At 44.3% G+C, this 18360-nt stretch overlaps 1 protein-coding gene across 1 annotated transcript; it reads right to left on the reverse strand.

Moving 5' to 3' along the window:
- Nucleotides 1–1110: 1110 nt before the first annotated feature.
- Nucleotides 1111–12026, reverse strand: LOC126237469 (uncharacterized). The gene is made up of 2 exons (XM_049947614.1): nucleotides 11927–12026; nucleotides 1111–1799 (listed from the first exon to the last, which is right to left on the reverse strand). The coding sequence occupies exons 1-2, from the start codon at nucleotides 12019–12021 to the stop codon at nucleotides 1340–1342; spliced, it is 555 nt and encodes a 184-aa protein (XP_049803571.1). The 5' UTR covers nucleotides 12022–12026; the 3' UTR covers nucleotides 1111–1339.
- Between the last annotated feature and the right edge of the window lie 6334 nt (nucleotides 12027–18360).

The raw sequence follows: 18360 nt of genomic DNA on the forward strand, positions 1-18360 counted from the left end.
GTACAAACACTTACACTCCCAATCATTGACTACAGCGATATTATCCTACAAGGCCTCTCTCAGGAAAATTCGCGACGTCTGGAATAGGTCATGAATGCCTGCGTCCGATATATCTGTGACGTTCGACTTTTTGATCACATTTCACCAGCATATGCAAAATTGTCCTGGCTGCGTGCAGACAAACGCAGAGATTTCCATACATTGTGTGTCATCTACTGCCTTATAAACGTACACTGTTCCTCATATCTCTCCTCGTCCTTAACGCTTATGTCGGAACAACATGACAGAAACACACGTTCCCATCATAATAAAATCCTCTCTGTTCCACTGCATCGCTCAGTCACCTTCTCCAAGTGCTTTACAGAAGCGGGAACCCAACTCTGGTATAACCTCCCTCGTTATGTTAGAGAACTTAAAAACATGTCCGGCTTCAAAAGACAGTTAATGACGTATCTACTTAAGCAACAGTAATGCCTTCCTCTGTACATGAATGCACTTCACCTCATTACTTCCCTCTTTGCCCCTCCTTAAATCTCCCTTGCCCAAAACTCGGTATACTAGCAAGATATTAATGTACACCTGCACAAATCTTCATTACCATTGCCAATTTTTCTCATGTTTATCATTATTATTTGATATTTTTTACTGTTATTATTATTGCTTTTATCATAATTTGTATGTATAGCACCTGTTGTAAAAATACTGCCAGCATTTACGTTATTAGGTCTTAGTCATTACTCTTTATGCATATTGTCACTAGAGTAATCTAATTTTCTCATTTAAACTATGTTCATGATGTAGCTCTGATGTGTGAAATGCTGCATGTGTGGAACACTGGTCCGATGTAAGAGAGGGCCTGATGGCCCTAATCTGATCAGGTTAAATAAATAATGTGACCCTGATCCCACGAAGCCCTGGAACGAAGTTAACAAGGCAGGGTGCAGCTTGGTGTTGGCTCCATTATAGTGTGGGCTGTGCTTGCATGGAATAGGCTAGGTCCTGTCGAATTGTCAGGAAATCTGACACGTTATTAGGAGATGTCCCCTCAGTCTACACTGCGGGTGTGAAGGGAGTTTACACATAATGTATGTTGTAACGACAAAACCAACGTTATAGTATGAGGATTTATTGAAAGTAGAATACATATTGTAGAAAAAAACTTGAAATAGTTATTCAATATTTAGTAGCAAAGCGGAAGTATAAGCTTCAAGGAGAGGCAAACACACGTGCACATTCTCTTCGTCACTGTTACTGGTTCTTTCTCCATAATAGGTCACAGAAAGGAACAGTAGTTGTACACTGCCACAATAACATTTACGTCTTAAGCTCGCCATATTTGTTAGGCAGACTCGCTGCTCTCTGCAGCAGACGTGGGGGTGCTCGTCGAGTTGTAGACGCGTAGCCGCGGTGTCGTCGACGGGGTCAGCGCCGGTGAGCTGGCGCTAGTTGCTGCAGTGGAAGACGGCGCTCTGGCAGTGGTGGTGGTGGTCATCGTCGACGTCGTCGTCGTCTTTCTCGTCGTTGTCGTCCGCCGGCGGCCAGTGGACGACGGGGCGGTCGTGTCCCTGGCAGGCAGGGGCCTGCTGGTGGTGGCCTTCACCTTCTGCCCGGTCGCGCTGCCGCCTGCGGAACTCTGGCCCGCGTCTGACGCCCGCCGGCCGCCGGTGCTCGTTGAGCCGCCGCCCCCAGAGCTCGTCCCCGTCTTGGACGTCCGGCTGCCCCCAGAGCTGCTGCCCGCCCTTGTGCCTCTCGCGGTTCGCCCCGGCCGTGACCCCGAGGTCAGCCATGCCGATACTTCCCTGCAACACATTACAATCGACATGCTTTTTTACCCCTAAAATTTGTGACATTGCAACAACCATATAAAATGACCTGAATAAATGTTAATTCTCTGATTGTGTAGAACAGTCTAACAACAATATGTTATTAATACAGGGTGTTACAAAAAGGTACGGCCAAACTTTCAGGAAACATTCCTCACACGCAAATAATATGTGGACATGTGTCCGGAAACGCTTAATTTCCGTGTTACAGATCATTTTAGTTTCGTCCACCTACGCTCAATGGAGCACGTTATCACGATTTCATACGGGATACTCTACCTGTGCTGCTAGAACATGTGCCTTTACAAGTACGACACAACATGTGGTTCATGCGCGATGGAGCTCCTGCACATTTCAGTCGAAGTTTTCGTACGCTTCTCAACAACAGATTCGATGACCGATGGATTCGTAGAGTCGGACCAATTCCATTACCTCCACGCTCTCCTGACCTCAACCCTCTTGACTTTCATTTATGGGGGCATTTGAATGCTCTTGTCTACGCAACCCCGGTACCAAATGTAGAGACTCTTCGTGCTCGTATTGTGGACGGCTGTGATACAATACGCCATTCTCCAGGGCTGCATCAGCGCAACAGGGATTCCATGCGACGGAGGTGGATGCATGTATCCTCGCTAACGGAGGACATTTTGAACATTTCCTGTAACAAAGTGTTTGAAGTCACGCTGGTACGTTCTGTTGCTGTGTGTTTCCATTCCATGATTAACGTGATTTGAAGAGAAGTAATAAAATGAGCTCTAACATGGAAAGTAAGCGTTTCCGGACACATGTCCACATAACATATTTTCTTTCTTTGTGTCCGAGGAATGTTTCCTGAAAGTTTGGCCACAGCTTTTCGTAACACCCTGTATAACAAAGGGGCAGTGTTCTGTGATATGGCGAGCGCCGCTATCCTGTGATCCTGTTCAGAGCGCGCACTGTAAGCGATTATAGTTCGCTGCCCTGGTGCGGGTGGCGCTCCGCTGTCGATTTCCTATGATGTCGCTCGCGTGTGTTTGCGGTGGCCGGCGGAAAGCGAGAGGGTAGTTGGTTTTCCGGGTATTGCACGGAACGTGAAGTTCGCTCTGCCTGACCTGCTAGTGACTAGCGCTAAGGTTGTTGTGCCTCGCAATATGAGCAGAGTGGTCTGGGGTGGAGGCGACTCGCCGCTGTACTGGCCGTGCGGTTGTGAGTAATTGGAGTCGGCGTACTTGTTCTTCCTGCCTGTCTGATGTGGAGGTCCGGTGGAGTCCTGTGATACTCTGGCCTGGAGACAACTAGTTGCTGAATTTTGGAGTCGTTCAAATGGTTCAAATGGCTCTGAGCACTATGGGACTCAACTTCTGAGGTCATTAGTCCCCTAGAACTTAGAACTAGTTAAACCTAACTAACCTAAGAACATCACACACATCCGTGCCCGAGGCAGGATTCGAACCTGCGACCGTAGCGGTCACGCAGTTCCAGACTGCAGAGCCTAGAACCGCACGGCCACTTCGGCCGGCCTTTGGAGTCGTCTGCCAGGTTAGGGTGTGGGGTTGGTTGGCTCTTCAGATTTTCCCCTGGAAGCTCCAGCAGCGGTTTCTGAACTTTTCTCATGTGGGACGGTGTTGTTAGAACTTTTTGCTGTGTGTGTGGCTCGTTACGGTATTTGTTGGTACTAATTTATTTGCTCAACTGGAGTCCTGCCCGGAGTTGCGTTCATGTATGGTACATTTGGCAGTCGATGTGTTTGGTAAAGTCTGCCTAAGAAGGGCGCTTTTGTACAGTATATACATAGTGAATTACTGCTGCTTGGTAATCCGCATCTCGTGGTCGTGTGGTAGCGTTTTCGCTTCCCACGCCCGGGTTCCCGGGTTCGATTCCCGGCGGGGTCAGGGATTTTCTCTGCCTCGTGATGACTGGGTGTTGTGTGCTGTCCTTAGGTTAGTTAGGTTTAAGTAGTTCTAAGTTATAGGGGACTGATGATCATAGATGTTAAGTCCCATAGTGCTCAGAGCCATTTGAACCATTTTTTTGCTGCTTGGTATATGTGGTCTTCTGGGACCTGAACAACACGATCTCGTCAATTTGGTTGTGTAACAGCATTTAGTGGTATGTTCAGTATTTTGTTTACTGTGTTATTATTAACTTGGTGGAATAGTCGCGTTTGTTGTCATTAAGGCACGTCTAAGACTGTGGTTTTCCTGTACGTGTGCGCTTGGCTTTTATTGTTTCGTTTTAAGAAGCGAGAATTGTTTGAGATTTGTGTGTTGGCTTCCGGCACTTATTAAGAGCGCCCGAGTTAACGTCGCCGTGGTTATCATGTGCTGTCTGGATGTTATACTGTATTTTTGAATTTTATCTTGTGTTGATACTATCTGTCGTGTGTTAGAGAACATAACCAAGGTGCGTAAGTGATGGGCAGTTGTGGGAGGCATGTCGGGGAGCTCTCAGCGGTTTATTTCGGGGACCGTTTCTAGTGGGAAGGCTCCGAAGTGTTGAGAGCTCGCTCGTCTGTGATTGCGTTGGGAGTTGCCCTCGCCCTTTGGTTGTATCAAATTATTATTTGTTATTATATTTATTGGTTGTGTGTTGCGCTTCTTTCATTTTATGGTGCCAAGCGCCATTATCTTTCTCAAAGTTTTTTTATATAAATCATTTTAAATTGTAATGCCAAGCTAACTTATTATTGGATTTTGTCTTTTGGGTAAACTCTAAAAGCACTATTGTAAAAGGTTGTTGATTTTATGGTGGCAAGCCGCCGTTATTGTTTTTAGAGCTCGGTCTTTTAACCATTTGTTAAGTTCTGTAAGTTATAGAATTTGTTGTTATTTAAAAGAGTTTAGTATTGGCATTTTAATAAATCGTGTACAGAGTCTGCTGTTTGGATATTATTGGGTGGAATTCCTTCAAAAAAAATGGGTCAAACGGCTCTGAGCACTATGGGACTCAACTGCTGAGGTCATTAGTCCCCTAGAACTTAGAACTAGTTAAACCTAACTAACCTAAGGACAGCACACACATCCATGCCCGAGGCAGGATTCGAACCTGCGACCGTAGCGGTCTCGCGGTTCCAGACTGCAGCGCCAGAACCGCGCGGCCACTTCGGCCGGCTGGAATTCCTTCGATAGTTGTTCTATAAGAATACACATTTCATTCTGTATAACAATGAACAACACCATCATTAATACACTGATGGAAAAAAAATCGCAACCCCAAAAAAGGCGCTGTGCGGCATAAGCGAAAGTTGGTAGGTATGTTTCTACATCCGAAAGACGATCTCTATTCAAATTACGCGCCATCCGCTGTAGAGTGCCGCTAGTAACACCACTATGAGGATGCAGCTCAGGTTTCCTTTAACGGTCGTGCGCGTTAGTTACCTTTGCGATTGGACGCGGGGGCTTGATGTTAAATCAAAATGCTTTAAGGTGACGAACGCGTCTTTATCGACACATCACTGAGTTTCAACGAGGTCGTGTTATAGGTCTACGAGAAGCTGGATGTTCCTTCTGCCATACTGCAAAAAGACTTGGCAGGAATGCAGCCATTGTAAATTATTTTTTTCTTGATGCAGTAATTTACCAACAGCCGTATGTATTGTAGAAATTTATTTTATTTTATGAACTTCTATGTGCTACCAGTTTCGGCATTACATTGATGCCATCTTCAGGCCCCTGTACAATGAGTAGAAGAAATGTATATTATAAAAAATTATAAAAAATATAGAACATACGTTAACAATTTACAGGTATCATGTTAACTATGTAAGTGGCTGTAAGAGATATACTGTATATCATTGGTTCAAAAGGCTCTGAGCACTATGCGACTTAACTTCTGACGTCATCAGTCGCCTAGAACTGAGAACTAATTAGACCTAACTAACCTGAGGACATCACACACATCCATGCCCGAGGCAGGATTCGAACCTGCGACCGTAGCGGTCGATCGACTCCAGACTGTAGCGCCTAGAACCGCACGGCCACTCCGGCCGGCTGTATATCATTAAAACTATATGTAACATTAGGGCACATATGCTTCTGCCTATGTCATGCTGTTGTTAATAGTATTCCCTATTTTATTCAAATAAAACATGATATATGAACATATGTGTAAGCTATTATTCATAAAACCGTAACACACAGTTGTAATATGCTATGAAACACATCAGATGTACTGCATACATTCGTAGGTCCAGTGGAACAGTGGAAGAATTATTTTTTAATAAAAATTAACTAATATAAATAAGAATAATATAAATTAAAATACAAGAAAATGTGACAACCATGTCAGAATACATAGTTACTTATGTGTGGTCTAGGTCGTATTATGTGTGGTACGACAAACAGCTACCGCAATATTAACGATAGAAAGCATAAAAGAGTTTGTCTTAAAACCCAATTGCATTCCCGAAGTACACCAATTCAATCGTACTATAAAATCATCAAACACTTGGTCATCGTAGATACTTCATTAGGACCCTTATGTAGGACAACCCCACATTGTGCTGAGTGGATTAATGCAATGCCAGTAGCTGCCTCATGTAGTCATGGTTTGTTGTAAATTATAGCTGGCAACGGTTGTCAACGAGAAGACAGGACTCCTACGGCCACGTGACACTTTCGAGAGGGTAGATCATCGTAATCGGCATATGGATCTGGCGCATCGTACTGCATCTGCAGCAGCAGTTTGAGCAGCATTTGGCACCAGAGTGACACAACAAAGTGGTACAAATCTGTTACTTCAAGGACAGCTCCGAGCCAGACACCCTGTAGCGTGCATTCCATTGTCATCAAAGCATCGTCATTTGCGACTTCAGTGGTGTCAGCAGAAAGCTTATTGGAGGGCAGGATGGAGGCATGTTGTGTTTTTGGATGAAAGCCGGTTCTGTCTCGGCGCCAGTGATGGCTGACTGTTGGGTAGAGGGAGGCCAGTTGAGGGCACATGCACTCTAGTGGTTATCCCAAGAAATAGCTCTGAGCACTATGGGACTCAACTGCTGAGGTCATTAGTCCCCTAGAACTTAGAACTAGTTAAACCTAACTAACCTAAGGACATCACACACATCCATGCCCGAGGCAGGATTCGAACCTGCGACCGTAGCGGTCTCGCGGTTCCAGACTGCAGCGCCAGAACCGCGCGGCCACTTCGGCCGGCTTATCCCAAGAACCGTGACTGAAAAATTGTACGTCACTCCGGTGATTCGACCTGTTGTGCTGTCATTCGTGAAAAGGATTTTTAACATCGTGCAGCCCCGTCAGCAACTGTGATAATTAAACATATAACACGTCAGCCTCAGTTGCAAATAGAAACCAATCTTTACCTAGGTTTCAGACAAAATAATTCGGCCTTCTTCAGAAGCTATTGACACCAAACTATTGCATGCCAAAGTTTGGCCATGTCAAGTATAAAACTATAGCACCGTAGTACCCAGTCATGAATCTACATCACTTAGCTGAAGAGAAAAAGCAGGCCCCACTGCGCGGACGAGGTCGGTAGGCCGCGAGAGCTGCGCCGATGTAATAGCTCGGGCAATCACTACAGGTCACTACGGCCAGATAGGGAGAGCCCTCTCAGTTAGATATACAGAAAATATACCCATGAAATGTGGTGATGGCACTTTTGCCGAGCACCTTGTTCATTTGGCCCATGCTCCCAATCCACGAAATAACACAGACCTATTAAACTGCGAGGTTAAAGGCACTAGGCTTGACATCCTTGAGGAGTAGCAGATCTTTAAACACCTATTTCTTGATAAAGAAATCCTACTTAATGACCAGTTGCAATTGAGAAATAAGAACTTTTTCGAAGATTTTCAACCGTTGCTTCACCGGTCCTGGTGTTACGGTGCCTTTGTAGTCGCCGACGCCTGACTCCACTTTCTTTAGTCGAATAGTAATGTATTCAAAATTGACGAATAATTTTGCCGAGTAATGGCTTACGAGCTCCGAATCCGTTTATAGGGAATCCTCAGAAGTAAGTTCGGTTACAGATTACGTCATTAACAGTTTTAATAGTTATATTAATCTAATTCGTAACGTAAAGGTAGCTACTGTTTATGCATGTATATTTCCACGCTCGCATGCGCCTGACCATCAGCGGCGCTCGAACATAGCTGCTCGCTGCAATGTAGTTCCGGCTTAGCTCTCGCGGCCTACCGATCTCGTCCGCGCAGTGGGGCCTGCTGTGTCTCATCAGCTAAGTAATGTAGATTTATGACTGGGTATTACGGTGCTATAGTTTTATACTTGCCATGGACAAACTTTGGCATCCAATACTTTAGTGTCAATAGCTTCTGAAGAAGGCCAAATTATTTTGGCTGAAACTTAGGTAAAGATTGGTTTCTATTTGCAACTGAGGCTGACGTGTTACATATTTATATTGGTGAAAAGCATTCCAAGAAGACAATGCTCACCCAAAATCCGCTGTTGTAACCCAACATGCTCTACAGAATGTCGACGTGTTGCCTTGGCCTGCTCGATCACCAGATTTGTCTTCGCGGCGCGGGATTAGCCGAACGGTCCGAGGCGCTGCAGTCATGAACTGTGTGGCTGGTCCCGGCGGAGGTTCGAGTCCTCCCTCGGGCATGGGTGTGTGTGTTTGTCCTTAGGATAATTTAGGTTAAGTAGTGTGTAAGCTTAGGGACTGATGACCTTAGCAGTTAAGTCCCATAAGATTTCACACACATTTGAAGAGATTTGTCTTCAATCGAGCACATATGGGACACTATCGGACGACAACTCCAGCGTCATCCACGGACAGCATTAACCGTCCCTGGATTGACCCACCAAGTGCAACAGGCATGGAACTCCATCCCACAAACTGACATCCGGCACCTGTACAATGCTTGCTCGTTTTCGTTCTTGCATTCAACATTCTGGCGGCTACACCGGTTATTAATGTACCAAAATTTCACATTTGCAATTGCTTATGTTGTGCTTACATAACATGTGATTGTATACTGTTTATGGCTTACATATGTTTACCTACACGAATGGATTCCCAAAATTTCATTAATCTACATTAATTAAAATTTGTGTTGTAATTTTTTCCGTCAGTCTGTTTTCCTCTCAACTTTGGTATTCCCCAAGGCCCCGTCCTATCACCATTCCTTCATCTCCTATACACAGTCGATATTCCTAAGCCATTCTCTTCCGCATCCCACTTCGGTTTCATGATATTATTTTACTTGTTATGTAAGCCACCGCCCATTCGTCCCAACGATCCTTCGAAACCCAATAATTTCATCTCATGATGTAACTAATGATATCTCTCCAACAATCCTGCAAAACATATGAAACAGTTATAGGGTAAACCACGCCAGCTTTTCACCCTTGAGACCTGTCTCACATTACACAACTGCTCAGTTCACCTAACTAAAATATCTTCGACTAAAACTCCATCAAAAGCTATCTTTTGACTCTTACCCGAAAGAAAGGCCACAATACACAAAACCTGCTAAAATGATTAACCAGAAAACCATAGGACTAGATCTTTCCACTTACGTACCTAAAAGACCCTCCTCTACTCCAGCTTCATCTCCTTAAATGTAGTAGTAATCTCTAACGCTCCAAGTCTATGAATGGAATGCACTTCTTCTCACTTTCCATATCCATTTACACTCTGCCAGCCGTATCTTGTAGTAGCTCATAAAGTTCCCGCACCTCAAATATCAGCAACATTTTCACAAATTCTGTGTCTTATAAAATCGAATCAAAACTCCCCATTGCACCCCCATCCACGAGAACCTTAACTGCTGCCTCAAATTCCACCTTTCTTTCATTTCTGCATGCTCCATAGGCCTGACCACTGTTTTTAATTGCCTTTCCCTCCAACAGCATGAAATTTTTAAGAAATTTCTTCTTTGTCTCCTTAAAATTGTCAATATATTGAGCCAGTGTGTAATCAAATGCATACGGAGGACAATAGGATCCATGGAAATTCAGATTAGAAGTCAAAATTCACTATAGCAAGTGTGTTAACTTTGGACATTGAATTATTGGTCATACTGTTAAGTCAATCGTTTTCAGGCACAACTGCTGGAACTTATAAGTTGCTCGGGATTTTCCTTTGTGCATGGGCTTCAGCCATCGAATTGCACCTCCACTACTTCATGGTGGCATTTGCACTTAAGTAAAACACTGCGTGAAATTCGAAAAAGTTTGCAATGAGAAATAGGGGTCGCTATGATTCTGTGTTAATGCACTTACGAAATATGTTGCTGCATATGAAATCTAGCTAACATACTGAATTTGTCTTTACACTTGGACAGAGGTCTCTATCTGTCACCAATCTTGACCAAATTAATGCACACCAGCAATGTCATATTGAAATATCTGTAACATTCCTCATATCTGATAAACGGATTTTGAGGTATCGAAATGAGAATTTGGTAAATGATAGCACACAAAGGGGAGACTATTTTGCGATAAGATTAGTACGCAAAACTTCAGTATCTACTGTTTTATTCTACAAACTACAGACTTTTTTGATTAAAGAATGCAATTCGTAAGGGCCATCGATAGCTGGTGAAACAAAAAATGCTGTAGGTGCTGGAACAACAGTTACTGACCTTACTTGTCCTCAGTTCTTCACTTAAGTAACCACTGTTTCAGAATTCTTAGTTGTGTCTACACATAATGTTAGTGAGGTGACATTGTGAAACCTCGACTGTGATTTGGCAAAAGACGCAAATTCTAATATGGCAACAAGAGAAATGCGGATTTTACTCAAAATCTACCACTCATATTTTTTTATCAAAATTAAAATCGGTTAACAAGTTAGACGGAAATAATTCACTGCTTTTCCAGTGGAATTCTTTTTAGATTGTAACCAAAGTAGAGATGAGAGCAGATATTTTTGGTTGGTTATCATGGCACTGTGGGTGTGGAGAGGCTCCACTTAAATGTGACCACAGGCTTCAGTTTAGAACACCACTTCCCCTCCAGGGTTCGGCATTTCCCCTGAATCGTGGTGACTGCCTGCCCACAATCTTAACCACAACCGCTCTCCCCAAGCTTGCTCTGCCTTCTGCACATCTATTGGTCACGTTATTCTGCAGTGACTCTATCTCCACGCTCTCACCCTGAACGTAAATGAATGTAACATAATGTGCGTACATATTAAAAGAAACCCACTACTGTACAACTACACTATTGATGACAAATTGCTGGAAACAGTACTTACCATAAAATATCTGAAATTAACTATCCAGAGCGACTTTAAGTGGAACGACCATATGAAACAGGTACAGGTAAGGCAAGTGCAAGACACCTGTCTTACCACGCTCTTGTTCAACGAATAGTTGTTTATCAACGGGACCTCAGGTAGAAGATCTACAGAAGATCCCAAGAAGAGAGGCGCGTTTCGTCATCGGATCGCTTAGTCGGCGCGAGAGCGTTACAGAGATGCACAACAAACTCCAGTGGCAGACACCACAGAAGAGGCATTGTGCATCGCAGAGTGATTCAAAAATGGCTCTAAGCGTTATGGGACTTAACATCTGAGGCCCAGCCGGTGTGGCCGTGTGGTTCTAGACGCTTCAGTCTGGAACTGCGTGACCGCTACGGTCGCAGGTTCGAATCCTGCCTCGGGCATGGATGTGTGTGATGTCCTTAGGTTAGTTAAGTTTAAGTAGTTCTAAGATGTAGGGGACTGATGACCACAGATGTTAAGTCCCATAGTGCTCAGAGTCATTTGAACATCTGAGGCCATCAGTCCCCTAGACTTAGAACTACTGAAACCTGACTAACCTAAGGACATCACACACATCCATGCCGGAGGCAGGATTCGAACCTGTGACCATAGCAGCAGTGTGGTTCCGGACTGGAGCGCCTAGAACGTCTCGGCCACAGCGGCCGGCACGGAGTGATTCGTTCTTGAAATTTCGAGAGAGTACTATCCGTGAGGAGTCGGCCAACACATTGCTTCCTCCCATATACATCTCGCGAGATGACCACGACGGGAAAATCGAGAAATTAGAGCTAATACACAGGGTTACCGATAGTTGTCATGCGACTCTCGAGAGGGGAACAAGGAAGGGGGGATCAGTTAGTGGTAGCAGAAGCAGCCTCCACCACACACCGTCAGCTTGCGGAGTATTCTTGTAGATGTAGATTGGAAAGACATACCGATGTCTTAGCTCATTACCCTCAGCAGTCCCGTAGGCAGACAGCGCGAATGCCAGCAGCAGCGGCAGCAGCAACGTCGCACTGCCGGCCGCCATGTCAACACTGCACACCCGCTCTGTCACCTGCGCGCGTCCATATATGCCGCATGTGAGCCGTTACGAGCTTCCGGCCGCGGAACCCTCGAGTGCTATCGCGACGGACAGTTTCCCGTGCTCACTCTTTGCCCGGCTGCGTGCTTAATAGCCGAGCTCTAGGCAGCTCTGCCGAGCGAGGCCGCGCTGACGTTTTTGTGGAGTACAGAGGTCCAAATCCCAGTCCGTTCGCATCATTTCAGTAACAAACTGAGAACATTTAGTTCGAATTTCACAAACGCAGAAGAGTCGTGACTGTAAAACACGTTCTATATAAAAACATCACGCTGAAACGCCCCCTTAGAAAAATTAATGAATTACTGTGCTGGTAAACCCCTTACGTTATTTGATTTTCAAACAGCTGAGCAAAACTGAACGTACCCAGTCATTTCTCTCTTTACTTATTCTGATCATCACTAAACTGACAAACAATATTTTTAGCGCAACGCAATCTGACTTTCAATAATCTCTACAAAAGAATGGCCCTGACTAACAATAACCTATACCTTTCATGAATCACTTACCTCACAAAAATCTTCGTTACTCGAACTACTGCAATACAGCGAGCGCCAATACTGCCAGCTAAATAAAAGATTCTAACTACTGAAGGCACTAACTACTGATAGGCATAATTAGCAAAGGAAAGATTTTGATACAGAACAAACTATGTATGTACCTTAATAGTGTTCAAAAGTCATAATATATATAGCATTTCATGACATCCAGTCTTACAAATTTAGTGCCTCTGATGGACACACGTCCAGATCATCCATTCTCAAAACTCCGCCATCTCTCTCCCCACATCCACCACTGCTGGCAGCTCACCTCCAACTGCGCAACGCTACGCGCTGTTCACATCCAACTGCCCAACACTACAATAGCGAATATTCCAACAATGCCAACCAGCCACAGACTGCACACAGCGCAGCCAGTGATTTTCATACAGAGCGCTACGTGGCGTTACCAATATAAAAACCTAAATAGCCTACTTACATAGGGGTATATAAAAACTTAAACAGTCTACTTAACAACGCTCCAGATAAACACATCCTACATTAAGTAACAGAAGCCGGTAAAGACGCAGCAGGGTTAACAGCGCCGTTTTGAGAATGGTGGGGAAACAAAGGCTGTTACAGTCTCGCCGGCCGCGGTGGTCTCGCGGTTCTAGGCGCGCAGTCCGGAACCGTGCGACTGCTACGGTCGCAGGTTCGAATCCTGCCTCGGGCATGGATGTGTGTGATGTCCTTAGGTTAGTTAGGTTTAAGTAGTTCTAAGTTCTAGGGGACTGATAACCACAGCAGTTGAGTCCCATAGTGCTCAGAGCCATTTGAACCATTTTTTGGTTACAGTCTCACATCAAAAGCGAAGATAGGGAAACCGATGCAGAAAACATAATAGTGACTCGTGCATTCGTAAAAATGACTATCCGTCAAGCCTACAATAATTTTCACAATCAATTCTTGCTGCCAAACATTTCAGAAAATGCTAGCGAGGTGTGATGTTCCTTTTCTTTGGGTTATCAGTCTTCCGAATGGTTTGATGCGGCCCGCCACGAACTCCTCTCTTGCGCCACCCTCTTCATCTCAGTATATACACCCAACGTCCGCAATTGTTCGTTGGATATCTACTACGTGACCAAAAACATCCGGACACCCCTGTTTGATGCGGAATTGACCACCAGATGTCACGAGGGCGGGCCCACCAGTATAAAACGAGATAGAAAGTACTGTGTTGCCAGTAGGAAGCAGGAACAGAAAAAAATGAGTGATCTGATTGTAGAGTGGAAACGCGAAGGAACAGTCACAGCTAAATCAAGGCCAGACAGTCGTCATCTACATCTACATACATACTCCGCAATCCACCATACGGTGCGTGGCGGAGGGTACCTCGTACCACAACTAGCATCTTCTCTCCCTGTTCCACTCCCAAACAGAACGAGGGAAAAATGACTGCCTATATGCCTCTATACGAGCCCTAATCTCTCTTATCTTATCTTTGTGGTCTTTCCGCGAAATATAAGTTGGTGGCAGTAAAACTGTACTGCAGTCAGCCTCAAATGCCGATTCTCTAAATTTCCTCGGTAGCGATTTACGAAAAGAACGCCTCCTTTCCTCCAGAGACTCCCACCCAAGTTCCTGAAGCATTTCCGTAACACTCGCGTGGTGATCAGACCTACCAGTAACAAATCTAGCAGCCCGCCTCTGAATTGCTTCTATGTTCTCCCTCAATCGGACCTGATAGGTATCCCAAACGCTCGAGCAGTACTCAAGAATAGGTCGTATTAGTGTTTTATAAGCGGTCTCCTTTACAAATGAACCATATCTTCCAAAAATTCTACCAATGAACCGAAGACGACTACTCGCCTTCCCCAAAACTGTCATTACATGCTTGTCCCACTTCATATCGCTCTGCAATGTTACGGCCAAATATTTAATCGACGTGACTGTGTCAAGCGCTACACTACTAATGGAGTATTCAAACGTTACGGGATTCTTTTTCCTATTCATCTGCACTAATTTACATTTATCTATATTCAGAGTTAGCTGCCATTCTTTACACCAATCACTAATCCTGTCCAAGTCATCTTGTATCCTCCTACAGTCACTCAGCGACGACACCTTCGCGTACATCACAGCATCATCAGCAAACAGCCGCACATTGCTATCCACCCTATCCAAAAGATCATTTATGTAGATAGAAAACAACAGCGGACCTACCACACTTCCCTGGGGCACTCCAGATGATACGCTCACCTCCGATGAACACTCACCATCGAGGACAACGTACTGGGTTCTATTACTTACGAAGTCTTCGAGCCACTCACATATTTGGGAACCAATACCATATGCTCGTACCTTAGTTATGAGTCTGCAGTGGGTCACCGTGTCAAACGCTTTCCGGAAGTCAAGGAATATGGCAGCCGTATGATACCCTTCATCCATGGTTCGCATCATGTGAAAAAAGGGCGAGTTGCGTTTCGCGGGAGCGATGCTTTCTAAACCCGTGCTGATGCATGGACAACAACTTCTCTGTCTCAAGGAAATTCATTATATTTGAACTGAGAATATGTTCGAGAATGCTGCAACAAACCGATGTTAAGGATATTGGTCTGTAATTTTGAGGATCAGTCCTTCTACCCTTCGTGATGAACTGACGGACAGGGACCGTCGAACTTTGCGGAGGGTGACTCGAAAAAATCGCATGAAATCTGTGGAAGGCATCATTCGTGAGTTCCACAGTGCTTCTGGTAGCCCAGACAGCTCAATGATAGTGCATAGCGAGTCAGAAGAAATGGTGTACAATGATCGAGCAGCTCCGCACAAGAGACACAATTCTCTAGTCAGTGCTAAGCGAGGCGGTGTAATGAGGTACGTCACTGGAGAGTGGAAGACTGGGAAAGAGCGAGTTGCTGTGATGAATCACGCTATCTCCTGTAGCTGTCCCATAGGAGGTGAAGCTTGGAGAAAGTTACTTACCATCATGTCCAGTGCCAACAGTGAAGTGCGGAAGACATGGTGTTCCGGTACTTTCGTGGTTAGGTGTACTGTGCACATTAGAGGAACACTTCGGAGACAATGTGTGTTTGAATTGTAAGCAGGCTATTTAGGTTTTTATGTTGGTAACGTCACGTAGCGATCTGTATGAAAATCACTGGCTGTGCTGTGTGCAGTCTGTGGCTGGTTGGCATTATTGGAATATTCGCTATTGTAGTGTTGGGCACTTGCATGCAAACAGCGCGTAGCGTTGTGCAGTTGGAGGTGAGCCGTCAGCAGTGGTGGATGTGGGGAGAGAGATGGCGGAGTTTTGTGAGCGGATGATCCGGACGTGTGTCCATCAGAGACAGTAAATTTGTAAGACTGGATGACATGATACCTCGGTGAAACACTACAAATGAGTGGACATAACAGAGACTCAAACGAAGAAAGAAAGACTAAACTGGACAAGGCATACAAAGTAGTGTGGAATCATTACAACAAGAAGTCTATCTCACAAAAAGCCAAATTACGCCATTACGACACGGTGGTGCTCCCCGAGGCACTATATGCAGCAGAGACCACACTAATCCTAGGGCATACACGTATCAGACAATTAGAAAAAGTAGAACGGAAAATACTTAGGAAAATATTTGGCGCAACTAACAACAATGGAATATGGATCAAGAAACCTACAGAGGAACTGTACAAACATACGGAGACAATCACAGAAAAGATTAGAAAACGCAGACTACAATTCTATGCACACCTATACAGAATGCCATCACACTGGCTGACCAAACAGATCTTTGACTGGGTAACCACTAGAAACAACAAATGGGTGGCAGAGGTAGAAAACGACCTGAACCAGCTCAACATAACAGCAGACACAATAAACGACAGAATAAAGTTCAGAAACATCATTAAGAAAAGTAAACTACATGAGATACAATGCGACAAACGAACAGGCATAAAATGGACCGAAGAACGCAAGCAAGATCACAGCCAGAAGATGAAAGAAGTATGGGCAACCAAAAAGGCAATCAAGATGAAGCCGAAGATACAAAGCCGGCAAGAAGCATGGACAGAGGACCGGAAACAGAAACACAGCGAGCGAATGAGGGAAGTTTGGGCAGCAAGGAAGGCAGCAAAAGGAACTGGCCATGTAGTTTAGTCCAAATGCGCTCTTTAAGGGCAAAACACCAATAATAATAATAATGTATATATAATGACTTTTGAACACTATTATGGTAAATACATTGTTCTCTATCAAAATATTTCATTTGCTAAGTATGCCTATCAGTAGTTAGTGCCTTCAGTAGTTAGAATCTTTTATTTAGCTGGCAGTATTGCAGTAGTTCGAGTAACGAAGATTTTTGTGAGGTAAGTGATTCATGAAAGGTATAGGTTATTGTTAGTCAGGGCCATTCTTTTGTACAGATTATTGAAAGTCAGATTGCGTTGAGCTAAAAATATTGTTTGTCAGTTTAGTGATGATCAGAATAAGTAAAGAGAGAAATGAGTGGGTACGTTCAGTTCTGCTCAGCTGTTTGAAAAGCAAATAACGTAAGAGGTTTATCAGCACAGTCATTCATAAAGTTTTCTAAGGGGATGTTACAGTATAAGTGTGGTAATGCACCCTGCAGGATCTGTGAGGCAATGGTTTGTGAACAATAAAATCCCTAAAATGGGCTGGCCTGCCCACAGTACCGACCTGAACCCAATAGACCTTCGACATTTCGCTCCAGACACCACCCAACAACGCCACTACCTTCCCTGGATTCGTCTCTTGTGGAACAATGGGTTGCCATTCCTCCAAAGATATTCATATACCTCATTGTAAGTGCCCCCAGCATAGTTCAGGCCATGATAACTGCGAAAGTTGTAGGTACCCGATATTAATGCCCACTAACAGTTGTACGGATACTTTTTATAAAATAGTTTACCATAATCTTGGTATCCATATACAACTTTTAGCAGCCGGCCGTTGTGGCCGAGCGAATCTAGGCGCTTCAGTCCGGAACGCCGCTGCTGCTACGGTAGCAGGTTCGAATCCTGCCTCGGGCATGGTGTGTGTGATGTCCTTAGCTTACTTAGGTTTAAGTAGTTCTAAGTTTAGGGTACTGGTGACCTCAGATGTTAAGTCCCATAGTGCTCAGAGTCCTTTGAACCATTTTTTTGAACAACTTTTACCGTGTACAGCCTCTCAATTACCACGGTAGTTATTCCTTCACGTCTTAGTAAATTTTCTACCATCCCGTCCCTTCTTATATCAATCATTTCCACATGTTCCTCTCCTAGGTGATTGTACGGAGAACCTCTAGATTTCTTATCACATCAGTCCACATAATTTTCAACATATTTCTACAGTAACGCATTTTAAACGCTTCGAGTGTCTTGTTTTGCGCTTTCCCCACAATATATTAATCACTTCCATACAATACTGTGCACCAAATGTAAATTCTCAGAGCTTTCTGCCTCAAATTAATGCCGATCTTATAGTCACAGATGCCCTCTTTGTTTTTGCTAGTTTGTTTTTTACACCCTCCTTGCTGCGTACCAGATGTTTTATTTTGCTTCTAAGGCAGCAGTATTCCTTCTCTTCGCCAATTTCTTGATCCCCAACTTTGCGGTTACGTTTATCGCTTATCTCATTTCTGCTACTCCTCATTACTTCCGTTTCTCTTCGGTTTATTCTCTGACCACATTCTGTGCTCATTAGACTGTTCGTTCGACTAAACAGGTCTTGCAATTCTTCCCCGTTTTCCTAATGATAGCAATATTATCACTGATATAATTTCACCTGAAAGTTCCTGGCAGATTAAAACTG

This window comes from Schistocerca nitens, chromosome 1 (genome assembly GCF_023898315.1).
Source record: "Schistocerca nitens isolate TAMUIC-IGC-003100 chromosome 1, iqSchNite1.1, whole genome shotgun sequence".
Taxonomy (NCBI): Eukaryota; Metazoa; Arthropoda; class Insecta; order Orthoptera; family Acrididae; genus Schistocerca; species Schistocerca nitens.

Excerpts from the sequence above, each read along its gene's own strand:
- LOC126237469 (XM_049947614.1), bottom strand. The coding sequence starts at position 12,021 with ATGGCGGCCGGCAGTGCGACGTTGCTGCTGCCGCTGCTGCTGGCATTC. Across the intron at positions 1,800-11,926 it reads GGTAATGAGCTAAGACATCG|GGAAGTATCGGCATGGCTGA; the intron begins GTATGTCTTTCC and ends AATGTGTTGCAG.